Source organism: Convolutriloba macropyga, chromosome 10 (genome assembly GCF_964194025.1).
Source record: "Convolutriloba macropyga chromosome 10, txConMacr16.3, whole genome shotgun sequence".
Taxonomy (NCBI): Eukaryota; Metazoa; Xenacoelomorpha; order Acoela; family Convolutidae; genus Convolutriloba; species Convolutriloba macropyga.
The window spans coordinates 7,545,837-7,572,396 of NC_134477.1; the positions used below are offsets into that span (position 1 = coordinate 7,545,837).

The following is a 26,560-nucleotide window of genomic DNA, read 5'->3' on the forward strand; positions in this document are numbered from 1 at the left end:
AAAAAAAATAAAAAAACATTTTTAATGTCTTAACAGCCATTAAACTCAAAAGCTTTCATAGGAATTCAATGAATACGCTCAGCTATGCCACGATGTGAATACAAGGATGTTTATGATGCCTAGGTTATCAATAAGACATCACAATATGTCTTATGACTATGAAGAAAAAACAACAAATACAGGCAAAAACCAAAATTTCTTTAGAAAAATGGAAGAAAGTGTTGAAGCCATTTAAACCATATTTTTTTCTCAGAAAGTTTTAACTATGATTCTTTGGACGTCTTCACTAAAGGAAGATGTAGCCATCAATATTAGGATGAAGTGATAAGATTTCAAAATGAACCAATAAAACGAAATGTCCAAAAATATTTTAAAAAAATTTGAAATCTTGTGGCATTGAAGACGTATAACCAATATTTATTTGATAAAGCCGCCAATGAGATTAACTTATGTTGCAGTGGTATGAAGGAGTTCAATCCTAATTTTACTGAGACGAACTTACAGTTCACAAAAATAAGTTCATGATTTACTAATTTTAAAAAACTTTCGAAAATTTATTTTCAAAGTCTTAACAGCCATTAGCTGTCCACTCACAGCACTAAAAAGGTTCACTTAATGCTCATTAGCAACTCTATTGCACCTTTAATCAATAAGTTTATGCCATAGGATTATAAAACTTTAGTAAAACCTCAAAAAATAAATCAAAATTTCATTTGAAATTACGAAATTTGAGATACGAGTCCAAAAAAAAAACAAGAGGGATCCCTTCGAAACAAATTTTTTGTTAATTGGGCTTCATTTGATCGTAAAAGAGGTTTGTCATTAACAGAATTTCAATATTAAAAGTGTCTAGTAGTCTCTAGGTGACTTGAAAAAACAAAAAAATTGCAAAATTTTCTAAAAAAGAGCTCCCAAACCTAATTCGATTTTTTTTTATATATTAAACTTCCCTCTAAGACTAGAACTAGTCTTTATTATCTCCTTTGGTCTATTAAAAACCTAAAATTGATTTACTTTTCGACGTGAAATCTAGTTTTGAATTAAATTTTTCGTAGAAAAAACGTTAATTCGAACGAAAATTACGGTAAAAGTGAACAAAAGTGACCCAAATATCCAGTGTTCACATGAAACTTTAAACCTCGATAACTCCTCGAAAAAAAACGAAATTCAAAAAAATCTTTTTAATTTCGAATTCTATGCTGGACGAGCTTTTTAATGATACCACGCACATTTCTCTACGATGAATATATCGGTCGGCCAAAATTCACGGAACAAAAAAAAACCCATTTGAGTATATAGTTCCTCCCCCCCACAAGTGGGGTCGGAACAAAAAACCATTTTCAGTCATTGCATTTCTACAAATAACGGAGATTTCGTCCCAAAAATAGAAACTTCCAATCTAGAAAACATTACATAGCAAAATTGCATTTTGGTGTTTTGAGGCTATTTTGGCGTTTCGTGGAGAACGGTGACAATATTTTCGTGCACATAAGTGAAGGACAAAGCGAGAATTTCGTCTACTGTATTCACGGGTAAACGATATCGAGCTTACAATTAGCTTAACCTTTATCACTCGGATTTTAAGGTAATTACTTGAGACCCAACTCAAAAACTTAATCATTCTTGTGAACCGTGATATGGGTTGCAAAAAAGCTAATCATTTCGCGCAAATTTCTTCCAGCAAATGCACTTTTTCTGCTTAATGATTAAAGCACTGTGAAAAAACTTGACATCACTGAAACACCTAAAATAACGAGTGACATTTAGCATTATATAGCAACGAAGAACACAGACATTCAAATACACAGAGCTCACACAAGAACAAAAGTATTCATCCAAAAATCGAGTGATATATCACGAGCAAATTTTAAATTTGTGTTTTCCATTTTATGTATGTACATATCTTTTAAAAGCTGGTAACAAATTCTGTTTGCACTTGTTTCCTTCACCTTTCCATAAAAGATGATTTAAACCTTTTTAATGTTCGATATAACTTGTAACCTATAGTCCCACCTTTTAGCAGCCTATGCAAAAAATTATCGATAGAAAAAACAACCAGTAGTTTGTCCCGCACCCACGATGAAAACTAATTTTTACGGGACGGAAAAGGAAACAGTCCGTTTAGATTTTAACTCAATTTTCAAATATAGCCGGGAGATTGCCGGAAAATAGCCGCTGTTGACCCGCTAGACGCACATCGGAATTGAAACAGAAAAAGAAAATAGAAATTGACAAATTTTATTTCTAAGTTTCAAAAATTGTTCCCATTCAGTGTGCAGTTTCAGTTAGATTCTACACCTATACTGAATTCAGCTTCTAAACTGAAGGGAGTTAAGCTTAATACTAATATCAGCTAGCAATCGCTCTAATGAACTTTGATAACCTAATTCAGAAAGACAATGACCTGGCTTTATCGGTTAATCCCGTTTTATTTAGCTCTTTTGACATTGACTGTATTCACTATATTACGTAATTCAATGCTTGAAAAATTTAAAATCCAGTCAGTTGAAACAGCGAGTGAAGTAAGTTAGAAGTCAAACGTGAAAATCGATACTTATGTAAAGTGAAAAATGTGATCAAAAGGTAAAGCGAAAAAAAGATATAGCAGGATAAGTCCTGAAGTACAATGAAATTTCAATGACTAATTAACAAACTAGACCTAGAATGGACTATGAGTGAATTGGGAAAACCATTTCGAAAAAAAAAATCAGATAAAAAACAGAAACTCAATGGCAAAATTCCGCATGTGAACAAAAAACCACTAGCGAGAAAGCGAAATTTTTGTTCAAACACCGTTTTCTCACGCTACTTTAAAATTAGAGCAAAATAATTTCACGCCGCAAAATTACTTGCTTTTTCGCTCCACTTCACTACTCCAATTTGACTTAAAAAATCATGAAAATGTGTGAACAGATCTTAAAACAACATAGCCGGCAGATTGCCGGAATAGCTGCGAAAGAATAGAGATAGACACAGATACAGATATAAGTTATCGATACCAGTCGAAATGCTATGAAAAATTAAACGATAAGTTAATAAAGCTCGTTAAAATTCATTGCGCAGAAGTCTTTTCATTAGGGACCCTTATTACACATATGAGTTCCTTTGACCTTAAACTAATTCAAATTTAACTAAGTTTTAAAGTGCAGAAGTCACTGATGACCAAAATCTAATCACGCAAAAAATTTTTGCTAGAGAGAGTGAGAAATGACGTCACGGGCGCAAAAGCAGTTAGTGAGAGGAAGAAGTCATTCAGAAAATTTGACTTTTCAGCTTTGAGGTGTGAGCAAATGTAAAACGAAAAAAGAGCGTCAGACGACGAAACAAAAAACATAGCAGGACAAGTCCTGACGTACAATTCAAAGAATTTTTATTAACTGAACAAAAAACTAGACCTAGAACGGACTGAGTGAATTGGAAAAACAATTTCAGAAAAAACATCAGATCAAAAAAACAAAAATAGAAAATCAATATCAAAATGCCGCATGTGAACAAAAAACCACTAGCGAGAAAGCGAATTTTTGTTCAAACACCATTTCTTACTCTTTTTTAAAATGAGAGCGAAAAAATATCACGCCGCAAAACCACTCGCTTTTTCGCGCTCCATTTCCTGTTTTGGCGTGACCAAAATCACTACTCCAATTTGACTTCATAAATCATGAAAATGTGTGAACAGATCTTAAAAAAATACAGCGCCCCAATACAATTCAAATTCTTTGAAATGTAAAAATTGAGAGCGCGTAAATAATAGCCGTTTGAGAGGCTGACGGCGGCTATTAACAAAAAATATAAAATCTGATTTTCTTATCCTAAATACAGCAACCCTTATCCAGTTTCAAGGCATCAATAAACGCGACAACGGCGACCTTCGTTTCACCCCATCATGCAACATTTATATACTCAAGATCACCTCATTAACAATCTTCCATTGTTATGTTTATTGATTAGTTAAAACCTACTGTAATATCTAATCCTGTTATGATTCCTGTAGAAGTCATGATGCCACTTGGCACTTCTGTTAGCACCACCTGATGAAGCGAAATTAGTCCAATTAGCCGAATTATTAACACCAGCGCCTTTAACCGACAACTGTTGATGAAATTCGCCAGCGCTACGTTTCCGATTGAGTGTCATAGCACCTCTATCTTTCGGATTAACGAGAGGATCCGAGAGATAGTCGTACGAGTTTGATCGCGAAAGGCGACTTTTAGGAAGGTTACTTTGAGATCCAGTAGCTGCTTTAAGACACAAAGTGTTTCGAACATGGCTTCCTACGGTTATCTTTTAAACCGACTTGATCCGTGACCATAATAATCGAGGGTCATGCCCAAAAAATTTGTTCCATTGATATACAACACAATTTTTTGCTTCAAACATTCACAATGTCTACCTAAGTTTTCATAGCTAATTCCACGAAATAAATAATATAGATCAGTTAAGCAAAAACAACGCAAACCGAGGAACATTTGGTATCACAGTAATTATGTCGTTTTAGCCAGGACGCGCAAAGGGTCTCTTCAAAAATCATATCTACTTTTATATACATCTATTTACTGATAAATGTATCATAATAGATATATTTACTAGAATCATTAACAACTACAAACGCTCAAAAATCAAACTAACCATCTTTGAGCGGTTTTATTTTCTCTCTGTAGAAAGCGAGCTCATTTGCATCTCTCGTTTTTCCTCCTGCGGTTCTTTTCTCTGATAGTGATCTCCTGTGCTTGTCTTCCCGTGAGAATGCACCCTCTAGTGACTTATCTGCCTCGTCAACAACTTGTAAATTGTTATTGCTTTCACTGTTGCTTGTGTTGAGGCGGTCTTCGACATCAAATACGCTGAAACGATATCAACTCTTAAAGCTCAAAATTTTTCGAACTATTTAAGTTGTTTTTTAACGCATAGATGCAAGCAAACCAAGCAATCTATATCAAAGCAAAGTTACCGCAACTTCAGCTTCAAATCGCCGTCAATTGCTTATTGTGCTTAAGTAACATTAATGCAATCACGCAAACGAGCCACAAATCACGCCGAGGAGAGAAGGGTTTTCAGGTCATGAAAAAAACGACTAACGGCAAAGAATTGCTTTCAAACAACTAGTGGGAGCTCGAATCTATTGCAGCCTGCTTCAGTCCGGGGGGATAATTAAAATAAATAAAAAAAATTCATAAGATCAACACGTTCACAACAATTGCCTTAAACTTCGTTCGAGAGCAATTAAAAAAATAGCCGTCACATTGCCGGAACAGCTGCAAAATAGATTTGCGTGCCATATAAAACAGATAGAAAAAGATGCAGATATAAGTTGAAAAAGTTATCGACGCCGCTCAAAAAACTATGTACAAAAACATTCAGCGATAAATTATTAAGGCTTGACAAAATTCACTCCGTAGAAGCCTTTTTATTAGGTATCTTAGATATAAATCGACCAACGTCCGATAAATTGCTCTCGAACAAAAAACGGGTGCAATTTAATTTTGAGGGAGCGTGGCTTAGAACAAGCTTAAGGGTGCAAAAAAGCCTTCCCACTAGTGGTTAGAACTCTGACCTCCAGGCTGGTAACTTGACCACTAAGCTACAAAGCCTCTGATCGTCTTTAGCTTTCAATCCCGTTAAGCAACAAGCTTCATTTCAGAACGAGAACAACTTAGATCACTAAAAAATGAAAAACTAATTTGTGAAAATTCAATCAAGAAGTGAAAGAACATTCTCGAACAAAAGCGTCAAGCAAAAATTTCGCACAAAAAAGGTACACAAGTTTACAAAAATTGCTTTAAGTTAGTTCGCGAGCAACTAATGCACACAAGAGTTCCTTTGACCTCAAGATTATTCACATTAAACGTAAATTTTAAAGTCAAAAAGACATTTTATAGAGTGAGGTAAGTCATGTATACTCGAAATTTACTCATCCAAATGGCCTAAAAACTTTAGCTATACAGCGTAAAAAAAGACGTCACACGCGCCAACTCCACCATTTAGAGGAAGAAAAGAAGAAGTCATTCAGAAAACTTGACTTTTCAGCTTTGCTGTGTGAACAATTGAAAAAACGAAAAAAACGTCCGACGACACAAAAAAAACATGAACACTGCAAATAGCTACTCTTAGCTCATAGAGCTATAATATAAACGAGCATGACACGACAAAATAAATACGAATTATAATTTCACTGCGAGATGATTATAATTTCACTAAGATATTTCACAGCGAAAACAACTAGAAGTATGCCTGGGAATCCTGGCTCCATTAATATACCCAGAATATTGCCAAAAAAAGATACTGATTCTCATAACACCGAATTGAAAAGGCGGAGAAAAAAACGAGGTAGAACAGATTAAATTTGTACAAAGCCAAAAAGATCATCAGTCGGTTTAATTTTACTAGACTCGGTAGCTAGGATTTTTTTTGTTTTCAATGAGAGCATAAGGGATTAGTACCAATACCAATTAACATTAGGCCAGGTACCTAAGAATTCATTCTAAGTTTAAGCACCAGACATTAAGTTCAAACACTGTTTAACCACATACTACAATATAGTTCTAGGAAGCCTAAGGAACCGCAATTGTTCTATTTCTTGAAGCACGTGAAGGTAAAATGTTGAAAAAATGGGTTCACTATGATTCTGAAAAAGCAATCGAAATACAATCTTACCTCTGTTTGCATAGTGTAATTCAATCCACGAACTTGGTGATTCAATTAAACACAATTACGAAATACTCATGCAATTCATTTAGTAGGGTTAGTTAAGGTGTTCAAATCTTACTAAGCGGAGATTTTACAAAACATGCGCCGAATTGAAATTTATTGCGTTATGAAATAACTTCCAAGACTTTTTCGACGAAGCTTGCCTTATGACGTCTAAGGATTTTTCCAAGAAGTTTGCTCAGAGTTTTGCCCAATTCTTGCGACACAATAGATTAACTTTGCTTAAAAAAAAGGTTAAAACAACTTAGCTATGTAGTTTAGATAAAATGTTGCTTCTTGTTGACAGAAAAACGCGGTTCTAAGCTAACAATAGATCCAGAAATTGCGCTTGATGGTTTAATTCCGTTTTCTCCCGGAACAGAATTACGAGAGCACTCCTGTTTTTTTTCTGACCCCTGTCTAATGAAATATCCGGACGGAATACCTAATACGATAGGATTTGAAACCTGTTATGTAACCGCACCATGCCAAGCCTCGTTGTAATAGTTAACAGTTCAATTCACAACGCGATAGATAGAAAATAATTACTCTATTATGGCTAAATATGAGTTTTTAGGACAAAAATTCTAGCAAGAGACGAAAAATACTACTCAATGAAAGTTCAATTTGTTATCACTATTTCGGCTGTTCATAAATAGTAGTCACCTTTGTGTGGCATGCGTCTGTGTTCCAGGGTAACTTTCAGTCATCTGTGTATGAGGAGGTGGCAGTGAGTCTGACGTCACAGTCGACTCAAGGCGCAGAACTGTTATCCGTAACTGAAACGCAACATTCAAGTCAGGCAATTGAATCAATTGAACTAACATACCCTACGAAACGAAATTTTTGTCGAAAAAACTCGAACATGTACTTCGCTCGCAAGATCAAACTAAGTTACAAATGTCTCGAAAACCACAAAAGTTGATACTAGACAGTGCAATCTTACAGTTGTGAAAATTAGGCTACATTAAAAACCAACGTTAATCTACGTTAAGCCATTCGACTATCAATGTCGGGAATCTATGATCAATTTTTAGTTTTGTCAATAATCTCTTCAATAAGTAGGAAGTCTTTTTGTGAAATATCTCAATGACCCTTACACTAGCTTGTCCACTCTTTCCGTGTTGTATGAGAGCCGTCTTGAGTAGATCGATGGCCTCTTTGTTGTCCATGCCCATCAGTGACTCCCCATTCACACTCAGCAGCTGGTCGTGCACTTTCAGACGGCCATCCTGTAACACATAAAAAAACTCAATATCATCATGGCAGTTGTCCAATAAAATACTATCTCGATTATAAATTACTAATAAATTACTATCCCGAATGGACTAATAAATTACTACCCCCCCCCCCAAAAAAAATAAACTACTATCTCGATGATAAATTGGGCCGCTTTTAGTGTTGTATTTCACATCAACGTTCAAACTTCTCTTAATAATTAAATTCTCTTCATCCAATGTCTCTAGATCCTGAAACTCTATAGGTTACACCCATTTTAATTAACAAAATTTCAGACTAAATTAACCCCCCCCCCCCCCCCCCCGAACAAAAAAATCATTATCCAATCAAAGAATGGTCAAATTCCCGTTATAAAATGTTGTTGTTCAGACCTTCCAGGCGGCACCTCCGTTGATGACGTTCTTCACAAACACCCCCGTGTCACTGGACACCCCGGTTGAGAGGTCCTTCTGGGCCCTGCCCTTGACACTGATACCCAGACCAGCTGAGCCAGTGTCGTTCAATGGAATGATGAAGTTCAAAACTGTCCTCTTGATAGTCGGATCATCCGTCAAGGACGATTCTGTGAGGTGGTGGTGGGCGGGACTCGAACTTCTGCCTTCGGAGCTCGTCTGCAAAAATTGAAAGGAGTAAGTTCAAAGTTTCCGTTTGGATACTCAAAACTGCACTTTCGAATGACTCCACTATCAATGACTGAATAACTTTCTTCCCCGAGCCACAAGATATAACATTGGTTTTTATACTATTAGGCGATATAATAAGTGCTAAAGTGTAAGTATGTGTAAAAACACAAGCATTAAACTAGCTGAACAAAATTTTGAAGCCAGTGCATTGTAGTACACCTTAGAATTAAAAAAGCCCACAGGAAATAAAGGAAATTAAGAGCAAATCAACGCAATTAGCTCCAAGTTATAACTACAGTGATAGTGCTCTTTAATGATAATGATATATTTCATGTGACTGTGAATCAATGATCACCGTCAGTGTGAAATGAATTGATTTCAAAGTTGAACGGCAGTGATGACGCAACACTAAACCCACCATGTAATTTAACGGATAACGTTTGGGCTTTTTCACTTCACCGGGAGGATGCTGCTGAAACAATGCATATAATAAAAAAAGCCAATCAAAAGCACCATTCGTAATAACCACATTGTGACTCATTAACAACAACAACAAAGCACCAGTCAAAGCATTGCCAATATATATCGGAAAAAAACAGCGCAAGAAAAGTTAGCATCTTTCAAACATAGGTTGAAAATTAAGTTCACGGGCTTTTTGAAAAAAAAATCATTTCCAAAAGATCAGTAAGGACATAGCTCAACTCTTGAACACTTCAAATTTTCGTGACTTATTCAAGGCAATAATTATAATAAAAATTTTGGATTTGTTCGTATTGGGCATTAAAGTAAGTGTAATTTCTCTCTTTATTTAATGATTGAAAACGAGCATTATCTCTTTCGAAATATATAATTTTGGTAATATTGTAATAATTACTCATCTAACATAATGCACGTAAAATACACTGCCTGGAAATTTACATTAGTCTGTAAATACTCAGGTAATTCAATGTGTTTTTTTAAAACCTAATTTTTTCAATAAAAACATTCAGCTTCTCAGTTTATTTAATCACGATTTTATTTCAAAAAAAAAGGTCTTTACTTTGATAAAATTGACGTGCATTTATTTCAAAAAACATAGCCGCCAGATTGCCGGTATAGCTGCGAAAGAATAGACCTGCGTGCCATCTAATAGAGATAGAAACAGATACAGATCTAAATTGAAAAAAAATCGACGCCGCTCAAAAATCTAGGTAAAAAACATTCAGCGATAAATTAATAAAGCTTGTTTAATTTTATTCCACAGAAGCCTCCTATTAGGGACCTTTACTGCGCATATGAGTTCCTTTGACCTTAAACAAATTCAAATTAAATTAAGTTTTAAAGTGCAAAAGTCATTTTATTGAGTGAGGTAAGTCACGTATGATCAAAATCTAATCACGCAAATAACTTTAAAAATTTTCGCTAAAGCGAGTGAGAAATAACGTCACGCGGGCAAATGCCGTTAGTGAGAGGAAGAAGTCATTCAGAAAATTTGACTTTTTCAGCTTTGCTGTGTGAACAAATGTAAAACGAAAAAAGAGCGTCAGACGACGAAACAAAAAACCAAGAGCACCGCAATATAGCTCCTCTCAGCTTACAGCTTCGCAGCTATAACAAGTTATAACTCTCATAAGAATTGTTAAAAAATGGTCAAATAGAAACCATACTAGGTAGATAGCCGGGAAAGTGCCGCTATTGATTCCCAGGACTCCGATGGGGATTGAAAAGAGAACAGAAAAGATTGCTTGACCAGAAAAGACAAAAAATGTGCGCTAATTTGATTTGATTTTGGTGTCAGGCAGACTCGTGGTTTCTGACTAGTTAATACAGGGATTATTAACACAGGCAAAAAAAATTAGACCTGGTGTTAAACATTACTGATGTTCAAAAGTGCTCGAAAAGCCCAAAAAACCTCGCCTAGAGAACCCATTAAAGATTTCACGCAAAACATGAAAAAGGTGGTCAAATTGGGTAAATTGCAATTTTTGATTGCATTGTTAAGCTCTTTGTAAAATTTTTAGGAACAAATGCTTTGTAAGCCATACAGCTGCCCAAATTAAAAAGTTGCAATGCTTGGGCAGATCTCAACTCCAACGTTTTGTTCCTTAAACATTTTGTCCCTCACTCAAAAATGAAAATTGTATGCAAAACATTATGGTCAATGCTTAAAAAGTGGAAGAAAACATGTCTTACTGAAAGCTTTAACATTCGCTCTGCCATAAATCTACTAACATAAAGAAAAAATAACAACAACAACCTTACCGGTCAACTAATACAACGGATTTTTGAATGAGCCATTTTTACTTGTAACCAATCAAACACACTCATCGGATCCATTATGATCATTCGCGTAAGTGGCGGAAAAATGGCGCACGACTATTCGCCATGGAGCAAATATATGACATGCAATATACTCATAGTACTCAAAAAGTTCTGAGAATTTGCCGCGCGGTCTGCCAGGGACTCCGACAAACCCTTTACAATGCATAGTTCTGTCGTAAGTAAAATTTGAAGTGCACATACTTTTCATGAGACATTGAGTGATTGAGTTTCGGCGGTGATCATACGTGGACCTGCTTTGCGACCCACCCAATTCCTAGCATAACGGACTACTGCCGGGCGAACTGTTCTCAAATGAATGGCGAGCAGCTCGCTTCGCATGTAGCTAGATAGACTTCGGTTAAGAGGAACGGAAAAGAAGAATACACTGGCTCTATTTCTTCCCAACACCTCCGGTCATTCATATTTTTAGAGACTATTATAGCACCAGACCTGCTCAGTAAAAAGATGAAAAGAAAGAACTCAGACAAAATATCTCATAAAAAGACCAACAGTAATATAATTGCTACATACTTCGTTTGAGAGCAATTGAAATTTGAAAAATAAAAATGACAAATTCTTAGAAAAATGAATTTGGTAAATTGGCACTCCATTATACACGTAACGTTTGAAAGCCTGAATTTGTGGAGCAAGACGCATTTCACAGATTAGCAAAATGCAAAGTTAAAGCAACAAACTCAGTCTCAAGAGATAATTGAGTTAAACCCGAGAGGAGCTATACTTTTAAATAAATCATGTCACCCAATGATAGGGGACGTTCTGTTTTTGTAATGAGATTTTATCTCACACAATGATTGTTCAGTACAAAAAATAAGAAATTAAATCGATATAGGAAAAGGCAGAAAGGTCGAGAAAAAAGTGGACCGTTTCCTGTTCGTGTCCAACTCTTATAATGCATAGACAGTTCAACTATTAATAACTATGATTAGGTGCTTGAAAAAAAATGTTGTATTGTGAGCTGTCCGTCCATTATTAAAATTTTCATTTACACAAAAGCATTTCATTCCATAACATAGGACAGACAACACATTCACAACAGCAAAACTTAATTGTTTGTGCTTGAAAACCGAGGAGAAAAATATTTGTTACTATTGAATATTTCACTATTTCCAGGTAATCTTAAGTACAACTTATCTGGGTTGCAATTTCACGCAGATCAGTCAAAAATAACTTTAAAAACCCAAAAAACAAACACCACAAACATTTTCTAAACACTTGTCTGTGGGCAATCCACTTGCGCTTTTCCATCGAAAAACAAGAGACATACAAAGCAATGACAACAGTTTCACAGTGCTGGAATGGATTCATTTTGCAAACCTCGTTGTAAAACTCTCCCTTTTCAGAGTCAGAATGAAAAGAGCTCTGAGGGATAATTGGCCGAAAGACAGCAGGGTATGCTCGGGAGTAAACAAATGCAGACGACGAACTGCTGATATTGTTTTCGCCTTCGCTATCAGACGATATGCCCTAAAAAGTCGGTTTACTCAACACTAACTTATTCGGAGACTACGAATAAACCCAAGAATCAAAGCAATATTAATGAGATAATCTGATTTTAAAATGGGTTAGATCTAGCCTTAAACAAAATTGAAAATCAAATTTGCTTTGAATTAAAATTGCAATCAAAACCGCCTGTAACTGACAGCTCGTTTCTCAATTTTTCATTTTTCAATTTCACAACTTCCCTGTAAAATAAAGTCAAATAAAGACTTCGTCAATGTCAAATCAATTACTATTGACAACAATGTCGTCAGCTCTGGTTAATAGGTAATTGTTAATTCCCATTTTGCTCGGATTTCATAGAAAATCATTTGCTCACTTAGCAGGACGTCCCCAAATATTTGATCCCTATCTCCGAAGAGATATCAAGAGTTAATGAAAATTAATCCACTTAAGGGTATTTCCCATGACATGAAAGACATAGCCAACGCTTTGTAAGCATACAATGTATAGCCCCTCCTCCACCCCATATTTCTATGGGAGCTCTAGAAGGAAAGACCACCACTTACAATTTCGCGAGGCATGTCCTCTGACTCTTGCCTGGACACCAGAATGTCAGCCATGTGTCCCTGTGGAATGGCCCTCAACAGAGACACCACCTGTGATTGACTCATTCCTCCCACTGCTGTCCCATTCACCTCCAGTATTCTGTCTCCCTCTTGTAGACGACCTACATATGAGTCCATATTTTTGTGTGCCTTAATTTCAAAAGCAGATTGGCAATCAGTTAAAAAAAGAAAACTCGGCAAAAAAAAGCACCACGGAGCATTTCGAGGGCAGCCGGATGAAATTCTTTAAACTAAATGCGTGGAGGGCCTGCATTGATTGTGACCGAACTATACTAAGTTCGACTTCATTATACTAAGTATAATAAAAACACAAATTATGTCAATTGATTAAGAACACTCAGTTTTGTTCAAGAAGTCAAATAGGTCACTGAATACAACAGCGACACAGTAGTTGCTGTACAATATATATTAGAGCAATAGTTAAATCTTTCGGATGCAACAGAACAATAGACCACGACCTGATTGACTATAACAAAAATTTCTGATAGCTGAAAAAATGGAGTAGAGCTAAAACGTAGAGCTGTCTATGAAAGGTCCAAATTTTCGACGCTATTCGAGTCGATTTCAAGCATTGAATTTATCTGATGATATAAAAATACGGATCATTGCTGTTTTAAATGATTGTACTATTGTACCATACAACTATGGTATAAGAGGCTATCTTAGACCAATAAAATCCTTTCAAATGAAAACTTAACCAATTTTGCCATGCTTTCGATTTTAAAGTAGCAGGCCCGCAAACGCATCACAAGAAAAATCTTTTAACGGAATAGAAGACAAAAGAAATTAAGATTTCTGTTTCGTGCCAACTCCGGCTCAAACCAATATGCCCCTCATTTACCAGTCATAGTTTTAAAAGCCTACCTTACCGACGCATATTTTTGCGTCTATTACCCTATGTAGCAGAAACTTTCTCGTAAGCGACATTTTTGGTTTTGCTAAAATTCAAGTTTAGGTAGCGCTAAAACTTGTGCAGATAACGATTCTATACATGGTGGCAAAGCGAGTTTTAAAACTTAAATACTACGTTAGGCTGCAAAAAAAGAACCTTAAAACATGCAAAGATTAGGGGCTTAAACATGGTGACATTGCACTCAAATTATTATAAAAACATAGAAAACATAACAAGAAGGGAAATAAAGACGGCAGCAAGAAGAAAACACAGTAGCAGACGAAAAACAACATTCACCATTTTGGAGCCAAAAAACAGGCCAATTTTGGCACCGACTCGGGCTCGAACCCGCACCCCTTGCTTACGCTACCGATGCGTGTCGCAATTGTCTATTCGTATTTCTGGATAACCAAAATTTTGGTCAATGGCTTCAAAGGCTCGCCTGCTTTGACAAGCTTATTGAGCGCAAAATATGAGCAGACTAGGAGCCAAAATATGTCAAAAGAGAATGATTGGAAACAAATAAAAGAAAAAACGAAAAGAAACGAAATGAAAGGAACGAAAGAAAAAGAACTTCTCAGAAGCTGTGGTCCAGTAAACCATGCGTCTTTTTCGTCCTTTATTTAGACACGAACTCCTGCTCGGCTTGGCAGTCATTAGTCTTATACTCTCCGCTAACGATGCCTATAGCTTGCATACGGCTATTGGCCTATCTAATGAGCAAATTTTTGGTTAAGGACTATGCTTGTTTTTACTATGCGGCATGATTTATGCGTGCGAAAAATGATCAAATTAGGAGCATGAATATGGCAAAATAGCTGGTCTCAAAACGCATGCATTACGCTAGGCCGCATGTTTAAGGACCGTTAAAACATGAGGATTGGAGCTTCAACATGGTGGTACAGCATTTGTGTTAGAATTAGTATAGATATAGAAAAAATATAACATGAAGGAAAATAAATAGGAAGCAAGAAGGTAACACATCTGTGGATGAAAAACATCATTCAACATTTTTGAGCCAAAAGAAGCCATTTTTAGCACTTACTGTCTCGAACCCAAACCCCTCGCTTAGGCTACTGATGCGTGTTGCATTTGTCTATTCCCATTTCTGAATCAGCAACAACTAGGTCAATGGCTTTAATGTCTCGCCTGGTTTGGCAAGCTAAATAGGCGCAAAATATGAGCAGACAAGGAGCTAAAATCTGAGAAAATAAAAAGATCGGAAAGAAAATAAAAAATGAAAATAAACGAACTAAGAGGAACGAAAGAGAAAACGAACTTCTCCAAAGTTGTGGTCCCAGAAATTATGCGTCTTTTTCTGTCTTTAATTAGACTCCAACCCCTGTCTCTCGCTTGGCAGTCATTGGTATTATCCTCTCCGTTAACGATGCCTATTGCATACGGCTATTGACCTTTCTAATGAGCAAATTTTTGGTTAGAGGCTATTTGGTATGCTTGTTTTTGCTATGCGGCATGCTTTATGCGTGCAAAAAATGATCAAATTAGGAGCTGAAATATGGCAAAATAGCATGTCTCAAAACGCATCATTACGCTAGGCTGCATGTTTAAGGACCGCTAAAACATGTGAGGATTGGAGCTTAAACATGGTTGTACAGCATTTGAGTTAGAACTAGTATATAGATATAGAAAAAAAATAACATGAAGGAAATTAAGAGGGAGCAAGAAGCTAACACATTAGTGGATGAAAAACATTATTCACAATTTTTGAGCCAAAAGAAGCCATTGTTGGCACCTACTCGGTCTCGATCCCAAACCCCTCGCTTACGCTACTGATGCGTGTTGCATTTGTCTATTCCCATTTCTGAATCAGCAAAAACTTGGTCAAGGGCTTTAATGTCTCGCCTGGTTTGGCAAGCTAAATAGGCGCAAAATATGAGCAGACTAGGAGCTAAAATTTGAGAACATAAAAAGATCGGAAAGAAAATAAAAAGTGAAAATAAACGAAATAAGAGGCACGAAAGAGAAAACCAACTTCTCCAAAGTTGTGGTCCAAGAAATTATGAGTCTTTTTCTGTCTTTAATTAGACTCGAACCCCTGTCCCTCGCTTGGCAGTCATTGGTATTATCCTCTCCGCTAACGATGCCTATTGCATACGGCTATTGGCCTTTCTAATGAGCAAATTTTTGGTTAGAGGCTATTTGGTATGCTTGTTTTTGCTATGCGGCATGCTTTATGCGTGCAAAAAATGATCAAATTAGGAGCTGAAATATGGCAAAATAACATGTCTCAAAACGCATCATTACGCTAGGCTGCATGCTTAAGGACCGCTAAAACATGTGAGGATTGGAGCTTAAACATGGTTGTACAGCATTTGAGTTAGAACTAGTATATAGATATAGAAAAAATATAACATGAAGGAAATTAAGAGGGAGCAAGAAGCTAACACATTAGTGGATGAAAAACATCATTCACCATTTTTGAGCCAAAAGAAGCCATTGTTGGCACCTACTCGGTCTCGATCCCAAACCCCTCGCTTACGCTACTGATGCGTGTTGCATTTGTCTATTCCCATTTCTGAATCAGCAAAAACTTGGTCAAGGGCTTTAATGTCTCGCCTGGTTTGGCAAGCTAAATAGGCGCAAAATTTGAGCAGACTAGGAGCTAAAATTTGAGAAAATAAAAAGATCGGAAAGAAAATAAAAAGTGAAAATAAACGAACTAAGAGGAACGAAAGAGAAAACGAACTTCTCCAAAGTTGTGGTCCCAGAAATTATGCGTCTTTTTCTGTCTTTAATTAGACTCCAACCCCTGTCTTTCGCTTGGCAGTCATTGGTATTATCCTCTCCGTTAACGATGCCTATTGCATACGGCTATTGACCTTTCTAATGAGCAAATTTTTGGTTAGAGGCTATTTGGTATGCTTCTTTTTGCTATGCGGCATGCTTTATGCGTGCAAAAAATGATCAAATTAGGAGCTGAAATATGGCAAAATAGCATGTCTCAAAACGCATCATTACGCTAGGCTGCATGTTTAAGGACCGCTAAAACATGTGAGGATTGGAGCTTAAACATGGTTGTACAGCATTTGAGTTAGAACTAGTATATAGATATAGAAAAAATATAACATGAAGGAAATTAAGAGGGAGCAAGAAGCTAACACATTAGTGGATGAAAAACATCATTCACCATTTTTGAGCCAAAAGAAGCCATTGTTGGCACCTACTCGGTCTCGATCCCAAACCCCTCGCTTACGCTACTGATGCGTGTTGCATTTGTCTATTCCCATTTCTGAATCAGCAAAAACTTGGTCAAGGGCTTTAATGTCTCGCCTGGTTTGGCAAGCTAAATAGGCGCAAAATTTGAGCAGACTAGGAGCTAAAATTTGAGAAAATAAAAAGATCGGAAAGAAAATAAAAAGTGAAAAGAAACGAAATAAGAGGAACGAAAGAGAAAACCAACTTCTCCAAAGTTGTGGTCCAAGAAATTATGAGTCTTTTTCTGTCTTTAATTAGACTCGAACCCCTGTCCCTCGCTTGGCAGTCATTGGTATTATCCTCTCCGCTAACGATGCCTATTGCATACGACTATTGGCCTTTCTAATGAGCAAATTTTTGGTTAGAGGCTATTTGGTATGCTTGTTTTTGCTATGCGGCATGCTTTATGCGTGCAAAAAAAATCAAACTAGGAGCTCAAATATGGCAAAAAAGCATGTCTCAAAACGCATCATTAAGCTAGGCTGCATGTTTAAGGACCGCTAAAACATGTGAGGATTGGAGCTTAAACATGGTTGTACAGAATTTGAGTTAGAATTAGTATATAGATATAGAAAAAATATAACATGAAGGAAAATAAAGAGGGAGCAAGAAGGTAACACATTAGGGGATGAAAAACATCAATCACCATTTTTGAGCCAAAAGAAGCCATTTTCGGCACCTACTCGATCTCGATCCCAAACCCCCTCGCTTACGCCACTGATGCGTGTTGCGTTTGTCTATTCCCATTTCTGAATCAGCAAAAACTTGGTCAAGGGCTTTAATGTCTCGCCTGGTTTGGCAAGCTAAATAGGCGCAAAATATGAGCAGACTAGGAGCTAAAATTTGAGAAAATAAAAAGATCGGAAAGAAAATAAAAAGTGAAAATAAACGAAATAAGAGGAACGAAAGAGAAAACCAACTTCTCCAAAGTTGTGGTCCAATAAATTATGCGTTTTTCTGTCTTTAATTAGACTCGAACCCCTGTCCCTCTTTTGGCAGTCATTGGTACTATCCTCTCCGCTAACGATGCCTATTGCATACCGCTATTGGCCTTTCTAATGAGCAAATTTTTGGTTAGAGCCTATTTGGAATTCTTGTTTTTGCTATGCGGCATGCTTTATGCGTGCAAAAAATGATCAAATCAGGAGCTGAAACATGGCAAAATAGCATGTCTCAAAACGCAACCATTACGCTAGGCTGCATGTTTAAGGACCGTTAAAATATGTGAGGATTGGAGCTTAAACATGGTGGTACAGCATTCGAGTTAGAAATAATATATAGATTCGTAGTAAACTGTCGCTAAATAAGACAGTGCCTTAAATTCTGAATGACAGCAATCTAGATCACCAAAAATTCAAGGGAGAAAAGTTCACTTCAAAAGCCAAATAGCCAGACGAACAACCGATAAATCGCATAGAAAATACCACCAGGACTAAAATTTCTGCTACAAATTTTGTTCGAAAGCAACTAATATCTACTACGATAAACTCAACGCTTCAAAAACTTTTACTACCTTAAACCTAGCAGAAAAACGCCAACAGATTGCCGAAAAAGTTGAGAAACAGACTTGAAGCAAAGGTGGCATGTACATAATTAAGTTAATTACTGATGCAACTTATAAAGTCACTTGAGAAGTCAGAAATGTTCTTGAACGAAAGAGCACAAATGATCTGGCGACAATCTATCATTAAAAATCATTCCCGGCAGATTGCCGGGAAAAAAACCTTCCTTGAATACCATATCGCCATTTGGAATTGAAAGAACAGAAAAAAAATGGACAAAACTGATTGATGTAAGCAATCTTTTTTAAAGCGTGAACCATTTTGAATTGATTTCGTTGTTAGACATACTCCTGCTACTTTGTGAGAGGATACAAGGGCTAGTGTTAATACCAATAGGCATTGGAGATGATAACTGTAAGCAATGAGAACAAAATGTAAGTAGTGGGCATCTAAAAATGGGCTTTATGGGTTTTTATTCCCTTTCCATTTTCGATTTTATTTTTTTTATTCATTTTCCGTTCATTCGTTCATTTTAGATTTCTTTGCCTAGCAACTGCTGTTTAAAAGCTCTATGAGCGGAATTAGCGAAGAAAGAAACTAGCCTGAAGAACTGAAAAAGATTTCACGCGAAATGTCGAAAAAGCGGCAAAATATGGTAAAGCAAAACAAATCTTTATTCGACAAATTTTAAAAAAAAGACGGCCATAAAAGCCTGCTGAGAAGCTCAAGGCGGCTATTAAACACACACGATTACAATAACTGCTTCAAAATTTGTTCAAAAGCAATTGGATTCACCCTCTAAATTAAATATTAAACACACACGCTTACAATAACTGCTTCAAAAATTGTTCAAGAGCAATTAGATTCCCTCTCTAAATTAAATTTCCCCGTCTATCGTTTCAGAACAATTCATCCGACGTTAGTCAGTTAATGTTTATAGTCCTCTCTCATTCCTTATGAGAGAGGGCTATAAACATTAACCGACTAACGTCGGATGAATTGTTCTGAAACGATAGACGGGGTAATTTAATTTAGAGGGGGCGGGGTTTAGACATTTTTAATGGGTACAAAGAAAAGGGGTCCACAGGGTTTCGAACCAAGCACCTCCAGATTGGCGGTAACACTCAGCTACAATAGCTTTCATTTCCTTTCGCTCGCAAACGCTTTCACCAACGGATTTTATTTCAGGAGAACAAATTGGATCACTCAAAAATGAAGAACTGAAGTATGAAAAAGTCGCCCAAGAAGTCAAAGAATGTTCTAGAACAGAAGCGCAAAAACGGTCAAACAAAAATTTCGCTCACAAAAAGACACGTTTACAGTCATTGCCTCAAGATCAATTAAAAATAACCGACTAAAGCCGGGCGAAGTGCTCTCAAACGAATGGCGAGCAGCTGGCTTCGTAAGTAGCTAGATGGTGCTTCGAGAGGCTACCTTGAGGTTAACTGAGAAAGGGGAAGGCGAAAGCACTATTGTTTATCAGCAGCTTCGGTCATTTGTAATTTTACAGACTACTAAATCTCTAAGAGACTTAGAGTTTTACCTTTACTTAGAGTTTGTCCCCTTTTTGAGGACGAGAAGTCAAATTGTCAGACGAAACAAAACTAAGGCCAGCAAGACTAATATTGTTGCTAAAAACGTCGTATGAGAGCAACTAAGAACAGAGTGCAAAGGTTACATTGTGTCTAGAAAATGTTGTTACCGTCTTTGATTGCAGCTCCTTTAGCCAGAATGCTCTTAATGTAGACTGGGGAATTGGCATTGCTGGGTCCAGAGTTGTCTCGCTCCGTTAGACTAAAGCCAAGACCATCAGGACCTGCAAAAAGAAAAGTCCATTAAATTAGAGACCAAACACACTTAAAAGTGTCTAAAAAATGAGAGAACAACATCTCTACTTAATTATTTAATTTCCCACAGTTAAGTCACCTTCTTAACCACAATCAGAACGTGACTTGACTGTGGGTGAAATTTCCGAGAGAAATTTAGACTCATTCAATCACAGCTGTCTTGATTAGAATTTCTATAAAATGGTCGCTTTCTTTTAATATACTGGCGCATATAAACTTTTTTTGGGGTGAGCAGCGTTTAAGATCAAAAACGTACCCAGCGCGCTAATCAAACTTTTCAGCTGCTTTTTCTCATTCAAGACTTAATTGTTCCCTTGACTGCAAAACTTAATCTATTCGCGATTATGTAACTGACCTTTGTTTAATTGCACTTTGATCTTTCGGCCGATCTTCTTAGTGTTAGCCCTGCCCATGAGAGAGAGGGGACTGTCGAAGTTGAATGTTCGATTTCCACCAGAGTCCGCGGGAGGAGTTGAAACATCTTGTCTGGCTACACCACCTACAGAGGAAACGTCCAGTAGGAGCAGTTGTCAAGGAAATTTGAACAATCATCAAATCTTCCCCTTTTTGTTTGCGCCCCCTTATTATTTCCATCCTTCGATAGAACATTAATTTTTACATAATGACTTACGAAGCATCATAATTACAACGAGCAAATTGCACGAGAATAGATCTAAAGGGCGTTTAACTCAGGAAATTTTTGCATTCTGCTGCAACCCAATTTTGAAGGCCGAAAACCTTTGCAACTAACTTCAACGTTTTTTTAAGAAAATTGAAAAGCAATTCGAACGACTGCCAGTTGCCAGCTTTTAGAAATACAGTAATAAGCCTTAAACGTCCAGATTTTCTTTGTGATGCAGCTTTCTTCTTTAAAAATTAGAGTTCGAATACCAATAGATAATAAATCAAAAAATTAAAGCGCACCCAACCTGCTTCAGATGCATTCAACTGTTGCTGTTGTTTTCTTCTGTTGTGTTGTGATGATCGCGGGAGGGTTGAAGAGGAAACAGGACCAGCTGACAAATTGTAGCCACTGTTGCTTTGAGGTAGGCTTGGATTACTACTGTTCCCTTTAAGTGCTGGTTGCTGTAGAGATGTGTGAGCAGTGCTGTCATTACCCTGCAGCTGTCTTCTATCTGGTGAAGGAAAGAAGTATCTGAAAAAGGTCAAAACCGAATTTGTTTCTCATTTCGCACAAACAACTTGGTTTTTTGAAAAGCAATCTATAAGCAGCTCGGACCGATAGTTGTATGTATAAAAGATGTCATTTCCTGATTAGTTGAGTTTGCACCCCCATTAATGTCATTTGGCAATGACATTAATATCATATCTGTTCAAAATATCATTACTTCGATGGAAATTACGCCCATTCGAACTGCTTCATTCCAACTGTACATATCCATCATAAATGACAATTTACACCCCTCGAATGATCTATTTAAAAATACTGGCTAGTCATGTCTACTGCTAGGCTACACCAATCATTGTTACTGCATAATGAACACATATTAATTTCTTCACATCATTAGCTTCTGTAAACAAAATTAGCGAGAATGGGAGAACAGAACATAGGAACTAAGCAGGACTCACCTGTTTTGACCTCTGACGTCACCATCACCCGTCACAGGAGGCTCAGTACTGCTACTCATAGGTGTGATCGATATAGACGTTGATGACAAATTGGCGGGCGAAAGAGGGTTATTCAGAAGGGAGGACCTGTTTGGAACCGACAGCGAATTGCTCGAACTGCCAGTAGTTGTCACGGTCTGATTTGTAACGATTCTTAGGGTTAAGGAGGGTGTTTGCAGCGCATTCTTGAATACGTTTTGGGCCCTTAAATGGAAAATCAATTCGGTTTTGTAAATTCTGTTTCGCGAAAGCTCCATAGAGACTAATATAATGTCAAAAGGGTTGAAGTTCTTAGGTTTAAATGTTCTCTAACTTTAGAAAAGACTTTATAAGAAACAGCAATAGAGAACACTTACTTTAACTGTTCAAATTCTGAGACAGAACCACTTAACTCCATCGAGGTAATCACTTAAAACTTTCGTTTTCTCTTCTCAAAACCAATTATATGCTTACAGTAATGAAAAAGACCAAATATAACACAACTCTGCTGTCAGAACAACGAAATGTCCCAAACATTGACATATTTACCAACGGCGGACAATTAGGCTAAGTACTAGGTCACTTCAGTAAAATAGCCGCCAGCAAAGACGTCACTTTATACAAACACTCGAATTTAGAGCTTTTTCATCCATTACGAGACTAGCGACATCTGTAAAAACTTGCCGATCAAAACTTTTCAAGAAAATGAACGAACTGACAACAGTTACTCCCAGGCGTCATTTGTGTAAATAGTTTCAATAGTGTAAATAAACGCTGTAAATAGTTTCAATTTAATCAACATGACTCAAATTTTTTTTTGTTCAGACTATATTTTTTGCATCGGAAAACTTTATACAGAAAACAGAGGCATTGGTAAAGGTCTAAAAACCTCAGTTTTCATTTTTCGTTTAAAATTGGCAACAAAACGTATTCTAGTTTTGTTGAATTTGGACAAATTTTACGCTAATTTTTTCAAATTATTCCAAACTTACAGCTTAAAAACTGTTCCCCGTACACTTTCGCAGTCACCGAATACGGCAAATAGCCCGTAGATTGCCAGGGATCAGCCGCTCTTCATTTCTTTGACGTTCAGTGGGATGACAGAAAATGAACATAACCGATTAAACGTCGGAAGAATCGCTCTCGAACAACTAGTGGTAGCTCTAATCAATTGCAACCTGCTTCAGTCGGGGGGAGGGGAGCCTAAATGGGACTAAGAAGTTCAATAGTGGGCTTCAAAAAACCACATTAGAAGTTAATATATACCACCATTAAGATTTAAAGTAAAAAATGGCACAACTTTCGGCGCACTTTTCATTTGACTTTTAGTATTAAATTTCCGCCAATTGAATTCAGCTGCTTGAAATTGCGATTGAGATAGAATTTTAGATCATGCGAAACGCAAAGTCTAGGGCGTAAAAGTCAATCGAAAAGTCAAAATTGTCGAGCGAAAATTTTGCATAAAAAGACACACGTTTACAATAATTGTTATGAACTTTGTTCAACAGCAATTAAAAACAAAAACCGACTAACGTCGGATGAATTGCTCTTGAACGACAGGCGCGGGCAAGTTAATTTTGAAAAAAAAAGACACACATTTACAATAATTGCTTCAAACTTCGTTCCAAAGCAATTAACGATACAAATTGACGGCCTCTTTTCATTGTAAAAAGTATTCAAATGTGGAATGCAATTCAAGTTAGACAAAACAATTATACATAACTCAGCTTCTCAACTGAAGTCTAATATTCTTAATACTTATACTAGATAGCAATCGCTTCCATTTGATAACCTAATGCATCATAGTTTGACCACTAACAAAACCGTGCTTTACCGATAATCGTCTACCTTTTGATCTTAACAGTATCCATACAATTGCGTACATTTGTTGAATAATTTCTGAACACCGTTTAGCTCAAAGAGTGAGTGAGGTAAATGCGAAATCAACAAAAAAAATCAGGAACTGTGCAACAGAAGACGTGAACGAAAATTTATATCAAAAACACCTAAATCAAATTGAAGTAAAATGTAACCTACATCAAAGCCAAGGCAGCTTCCCAATTAAGTCCATTATTGGCTTCAATAAGGAAATAGATTACAAAAACAAACGATCAGAAAAAAATAGTAAAATCTGCTAACATTTCTAGGGAAGTTCTTTACGCAATACATCTTCAAACAATGAGTTCCAGAAAAAAAATTAACTAAGAATGTTAACTTTTTAAATTATTTTTTAAAGCTGTCCCAAAATATTCGAAAAATTTTTAAATTTGTTTTTAATGATGGTCATCAAAAGCGTACCAAATGTACTAATTTCAGAAAGACCAGCCCATCAAAAGTAATTTCCCTTACCAGCGAATTATTTAGAACATGACCGTAACGTCGGGTGAATAGCTCAAACGACCGGCGAGCAGTTGGCTTCGTCAGCAGCTAGCCATACAGCGGGGGTCACCGGGGGGACTGGGGCAACAGTGGGGTGGGGGGCGGGGGCAAAAGCGAGGGGGCAACAGTGGGGGTGGGGGTTTCAACCTCTAAGAACTGTCCTTCACACCATAAGAATGTCTCAGAAAACAGTTTCTGTGTGAATCGCATACTTGGAGACTAGTGAGCTGAAGGGCTCTACAAGCACTTAATGCCCGCTGGGCGCTATCTGTTTATTCCATTTTTGAGGATGAAAAGTCAAATGGGTCAGACGAAAAATTGGACAAGCGAAAAATTGCATAAAAAAGACTGACCGAAAAACAAAGAAGAAATTATGAAGAACACTTCAAAATAGAGCCCAAAGTCATATAGAGCCCAAAGTCATAAGTTTTGAAATTCTGAGAAAAAATATTGTAACGCACAACCCAGAAAGATCCCGTAGACTGCAACAGATGTAAATTAGCTGGCAGATTGCCAGAAAATAGCCACAAAAGCTTTGTAGATCTGCAGTCTCAACAAACAGTAAAGACAGACCAAAAAAATCGTCTTTTCATTGAAGGCTGATATATTATTTTTTGATTAAAAATCTCTTTTTGCTGCCCCTATTAGCTGCTCTCAAAAAACCTTCACTTAGAGTGACAAACACCCATTTGACCTTATCTCTTTGAATTGAAGTAAACAAAAGTCAATTTCGAAGTGAGGAAGTCATTTTTGAGAGTGAGTAACTCAAGTGTGATCAAAAATTTAATCACGCGAATGAACAAACTACATCCAATGAGAGCGAAAAACGACGTCCCGCACGCAATTCAGTTGAAATTGCATGAATGAATGAACAAAAAGTGGTTGTGACGTCATATGGTCGTAACAAAAATCGCGAAATTAAAAAAAAACCAAGAGAAGGCCAATAATAACCCCAGCTATCGCTGTGCAGCTATTAAACACCTAAAATGCCATTAAACGTATAAAATGAGAAAATATCCCAAATGGCTTCAATAAACTAATAAAATCTTAAAAAACTCAAAAATGATGGGTTGTCAAACGCCCAGTGTATATACAGTAGCCAATTGAGTAGCCACATATTTTTTATTTAAACTTTTCAAGACGTTTACCATTAAAAAACACAGCCGGCGCATTGCCCAAAAATAGCCGCCGTTGACGCAGTTAATGCACATTGGTATTGAAACAGCAAAAAAGAAGAGACTTTGACTGACAATATTCACCACAAAATCCATTCAGGTGAAACAGAAGTAAGTCAAAAGTCAAACGTAAAAATCGTGACTTATGTAATACGAAAAACGTGATCAAAAGGTAAAGCGAATTTTTTAAAAAAACGCATAAATAATAGCCGTTGAGAGCCTGACGGCGGCTATTAAAAACCAACTAACAACGGAAAAATTGCTCTCGAATGACAGGCAGCGCAATTTCAGGGGCCGTGGCCTCGATAGATTTTTCTTTATGGTTGCTAAAACATCAGCGACGGTAGGTTTCGAACCCCGAACTCCTGAGTCCTCGACGGAGGTAAGATTGGGCTATCAGGGCCTTGACATCGAGTCTCTAACAATCGCTTTTGTTTGAACAACAAACTTTATTTCGGAGGGAGAGCAATTGAAATCACTCAAAAATCAAGAAGACGTGCGTGAAAAAGTCAGTTCAGAAGTCAAAGATTTTTCTAGAAGAAACGCGCAAAAAAAGTGAAAAATTTGCATAAAAAAGACAAATTCACACAATAATTCTCATTCGAGAGCAATTAATATTCAGCAGATCGCTTGCAATTGATACGATGGTCAATACGATAGCACGAAATCCTGAGGGCCTAATTTGACAACAACTTTTTTTTATAAAACAGTTGCAAAAGATGTATTCAGGAGGAACGCTCATTAACAAACCGTTTGTACATAAGTCGTACCTACAAATTCAGCCCAAAAATTACGGTATTTTTGTTAATTACATTTCGTATCAAGCAAGTAGAAGTCACCATTCAAATCAGAGAGTATGGTCAGCAATTAATGAGGGACATCATAAGTCGTAGTTTTTAGAGCCTTCATGGAAAAATACCCACTTGTTCGCTCCAAAAAAAAGTTCACAGATCTTTAAAAAAAAAGGAATTGGACAAACAGATCTTCGACTGAATTTTTAAAAAACT

The 26,560-nt window shown here is 36.8% G+C and overlaps 1 protein-coding gene across 10 annotated transcripts in view; it reads right to left on the reverse strand.

Moving 5' to 3' along the window:
* Positions 1-26,560, reverse strand: part of LOC142348460 (uncharacterized) — a 56,687-nt gene that overhangs the window by 15,410 nt on the left and 14,717 nt on the right. For 4 of the 10 annotated variants that reach the window (XM_075399822.1, XM_075399825.1, XM_075399831.1 and 1 more), the window contains exons 7-18: positions 21,982-22,224; positions 21,321-21,547; positions 20,747-20,890; positions 20,247-20,360; positions 12,875-13,035; positions 12,183-12,332; positions 8,965-9,018; positions 8,295-8,534; positions 7,785-7,916; positions 7,351-7,463; positions 4,627-4,841; positions 3,960-4,238 (exon numbers count right to left, since the gene is read on the reverse strand). In XM_075399822.1, the coding sequence (XP_075255937.1) occupies positions 3,960-4,238; positions 4,627-4,841; positions 7,351-7,463; positions 7,785-7,916; positions 8,295-8,534; positions 8,965-9,018; positions 12,183-12,332; positions 12,875-13,035; positions 20,247-20,360; positions 20,747-20,890; positions 21,321-21,547; positions 21,982-22,224 (2,072 nt within the window). The remainder of the gene's footprint in view (positions 1-3,959; positions 4,239-4,626; positions 4,842-7,350; positions 7,464-7,784; positions 7,917-8,294; positions 8,535-8,964; positions 9,019-12,182; positions 12,333-12,874; positions 13,036-20,246; positions 20,361-20,746; positions 20,891-21,320; positions 21,548-21,981; positions 22,225-26,560) is intronic. The other 6 variants (XM_075399823.1, XM_075399824.1, XM_075399828.1 and 3 more) reach the window with 6 other exon arrangements.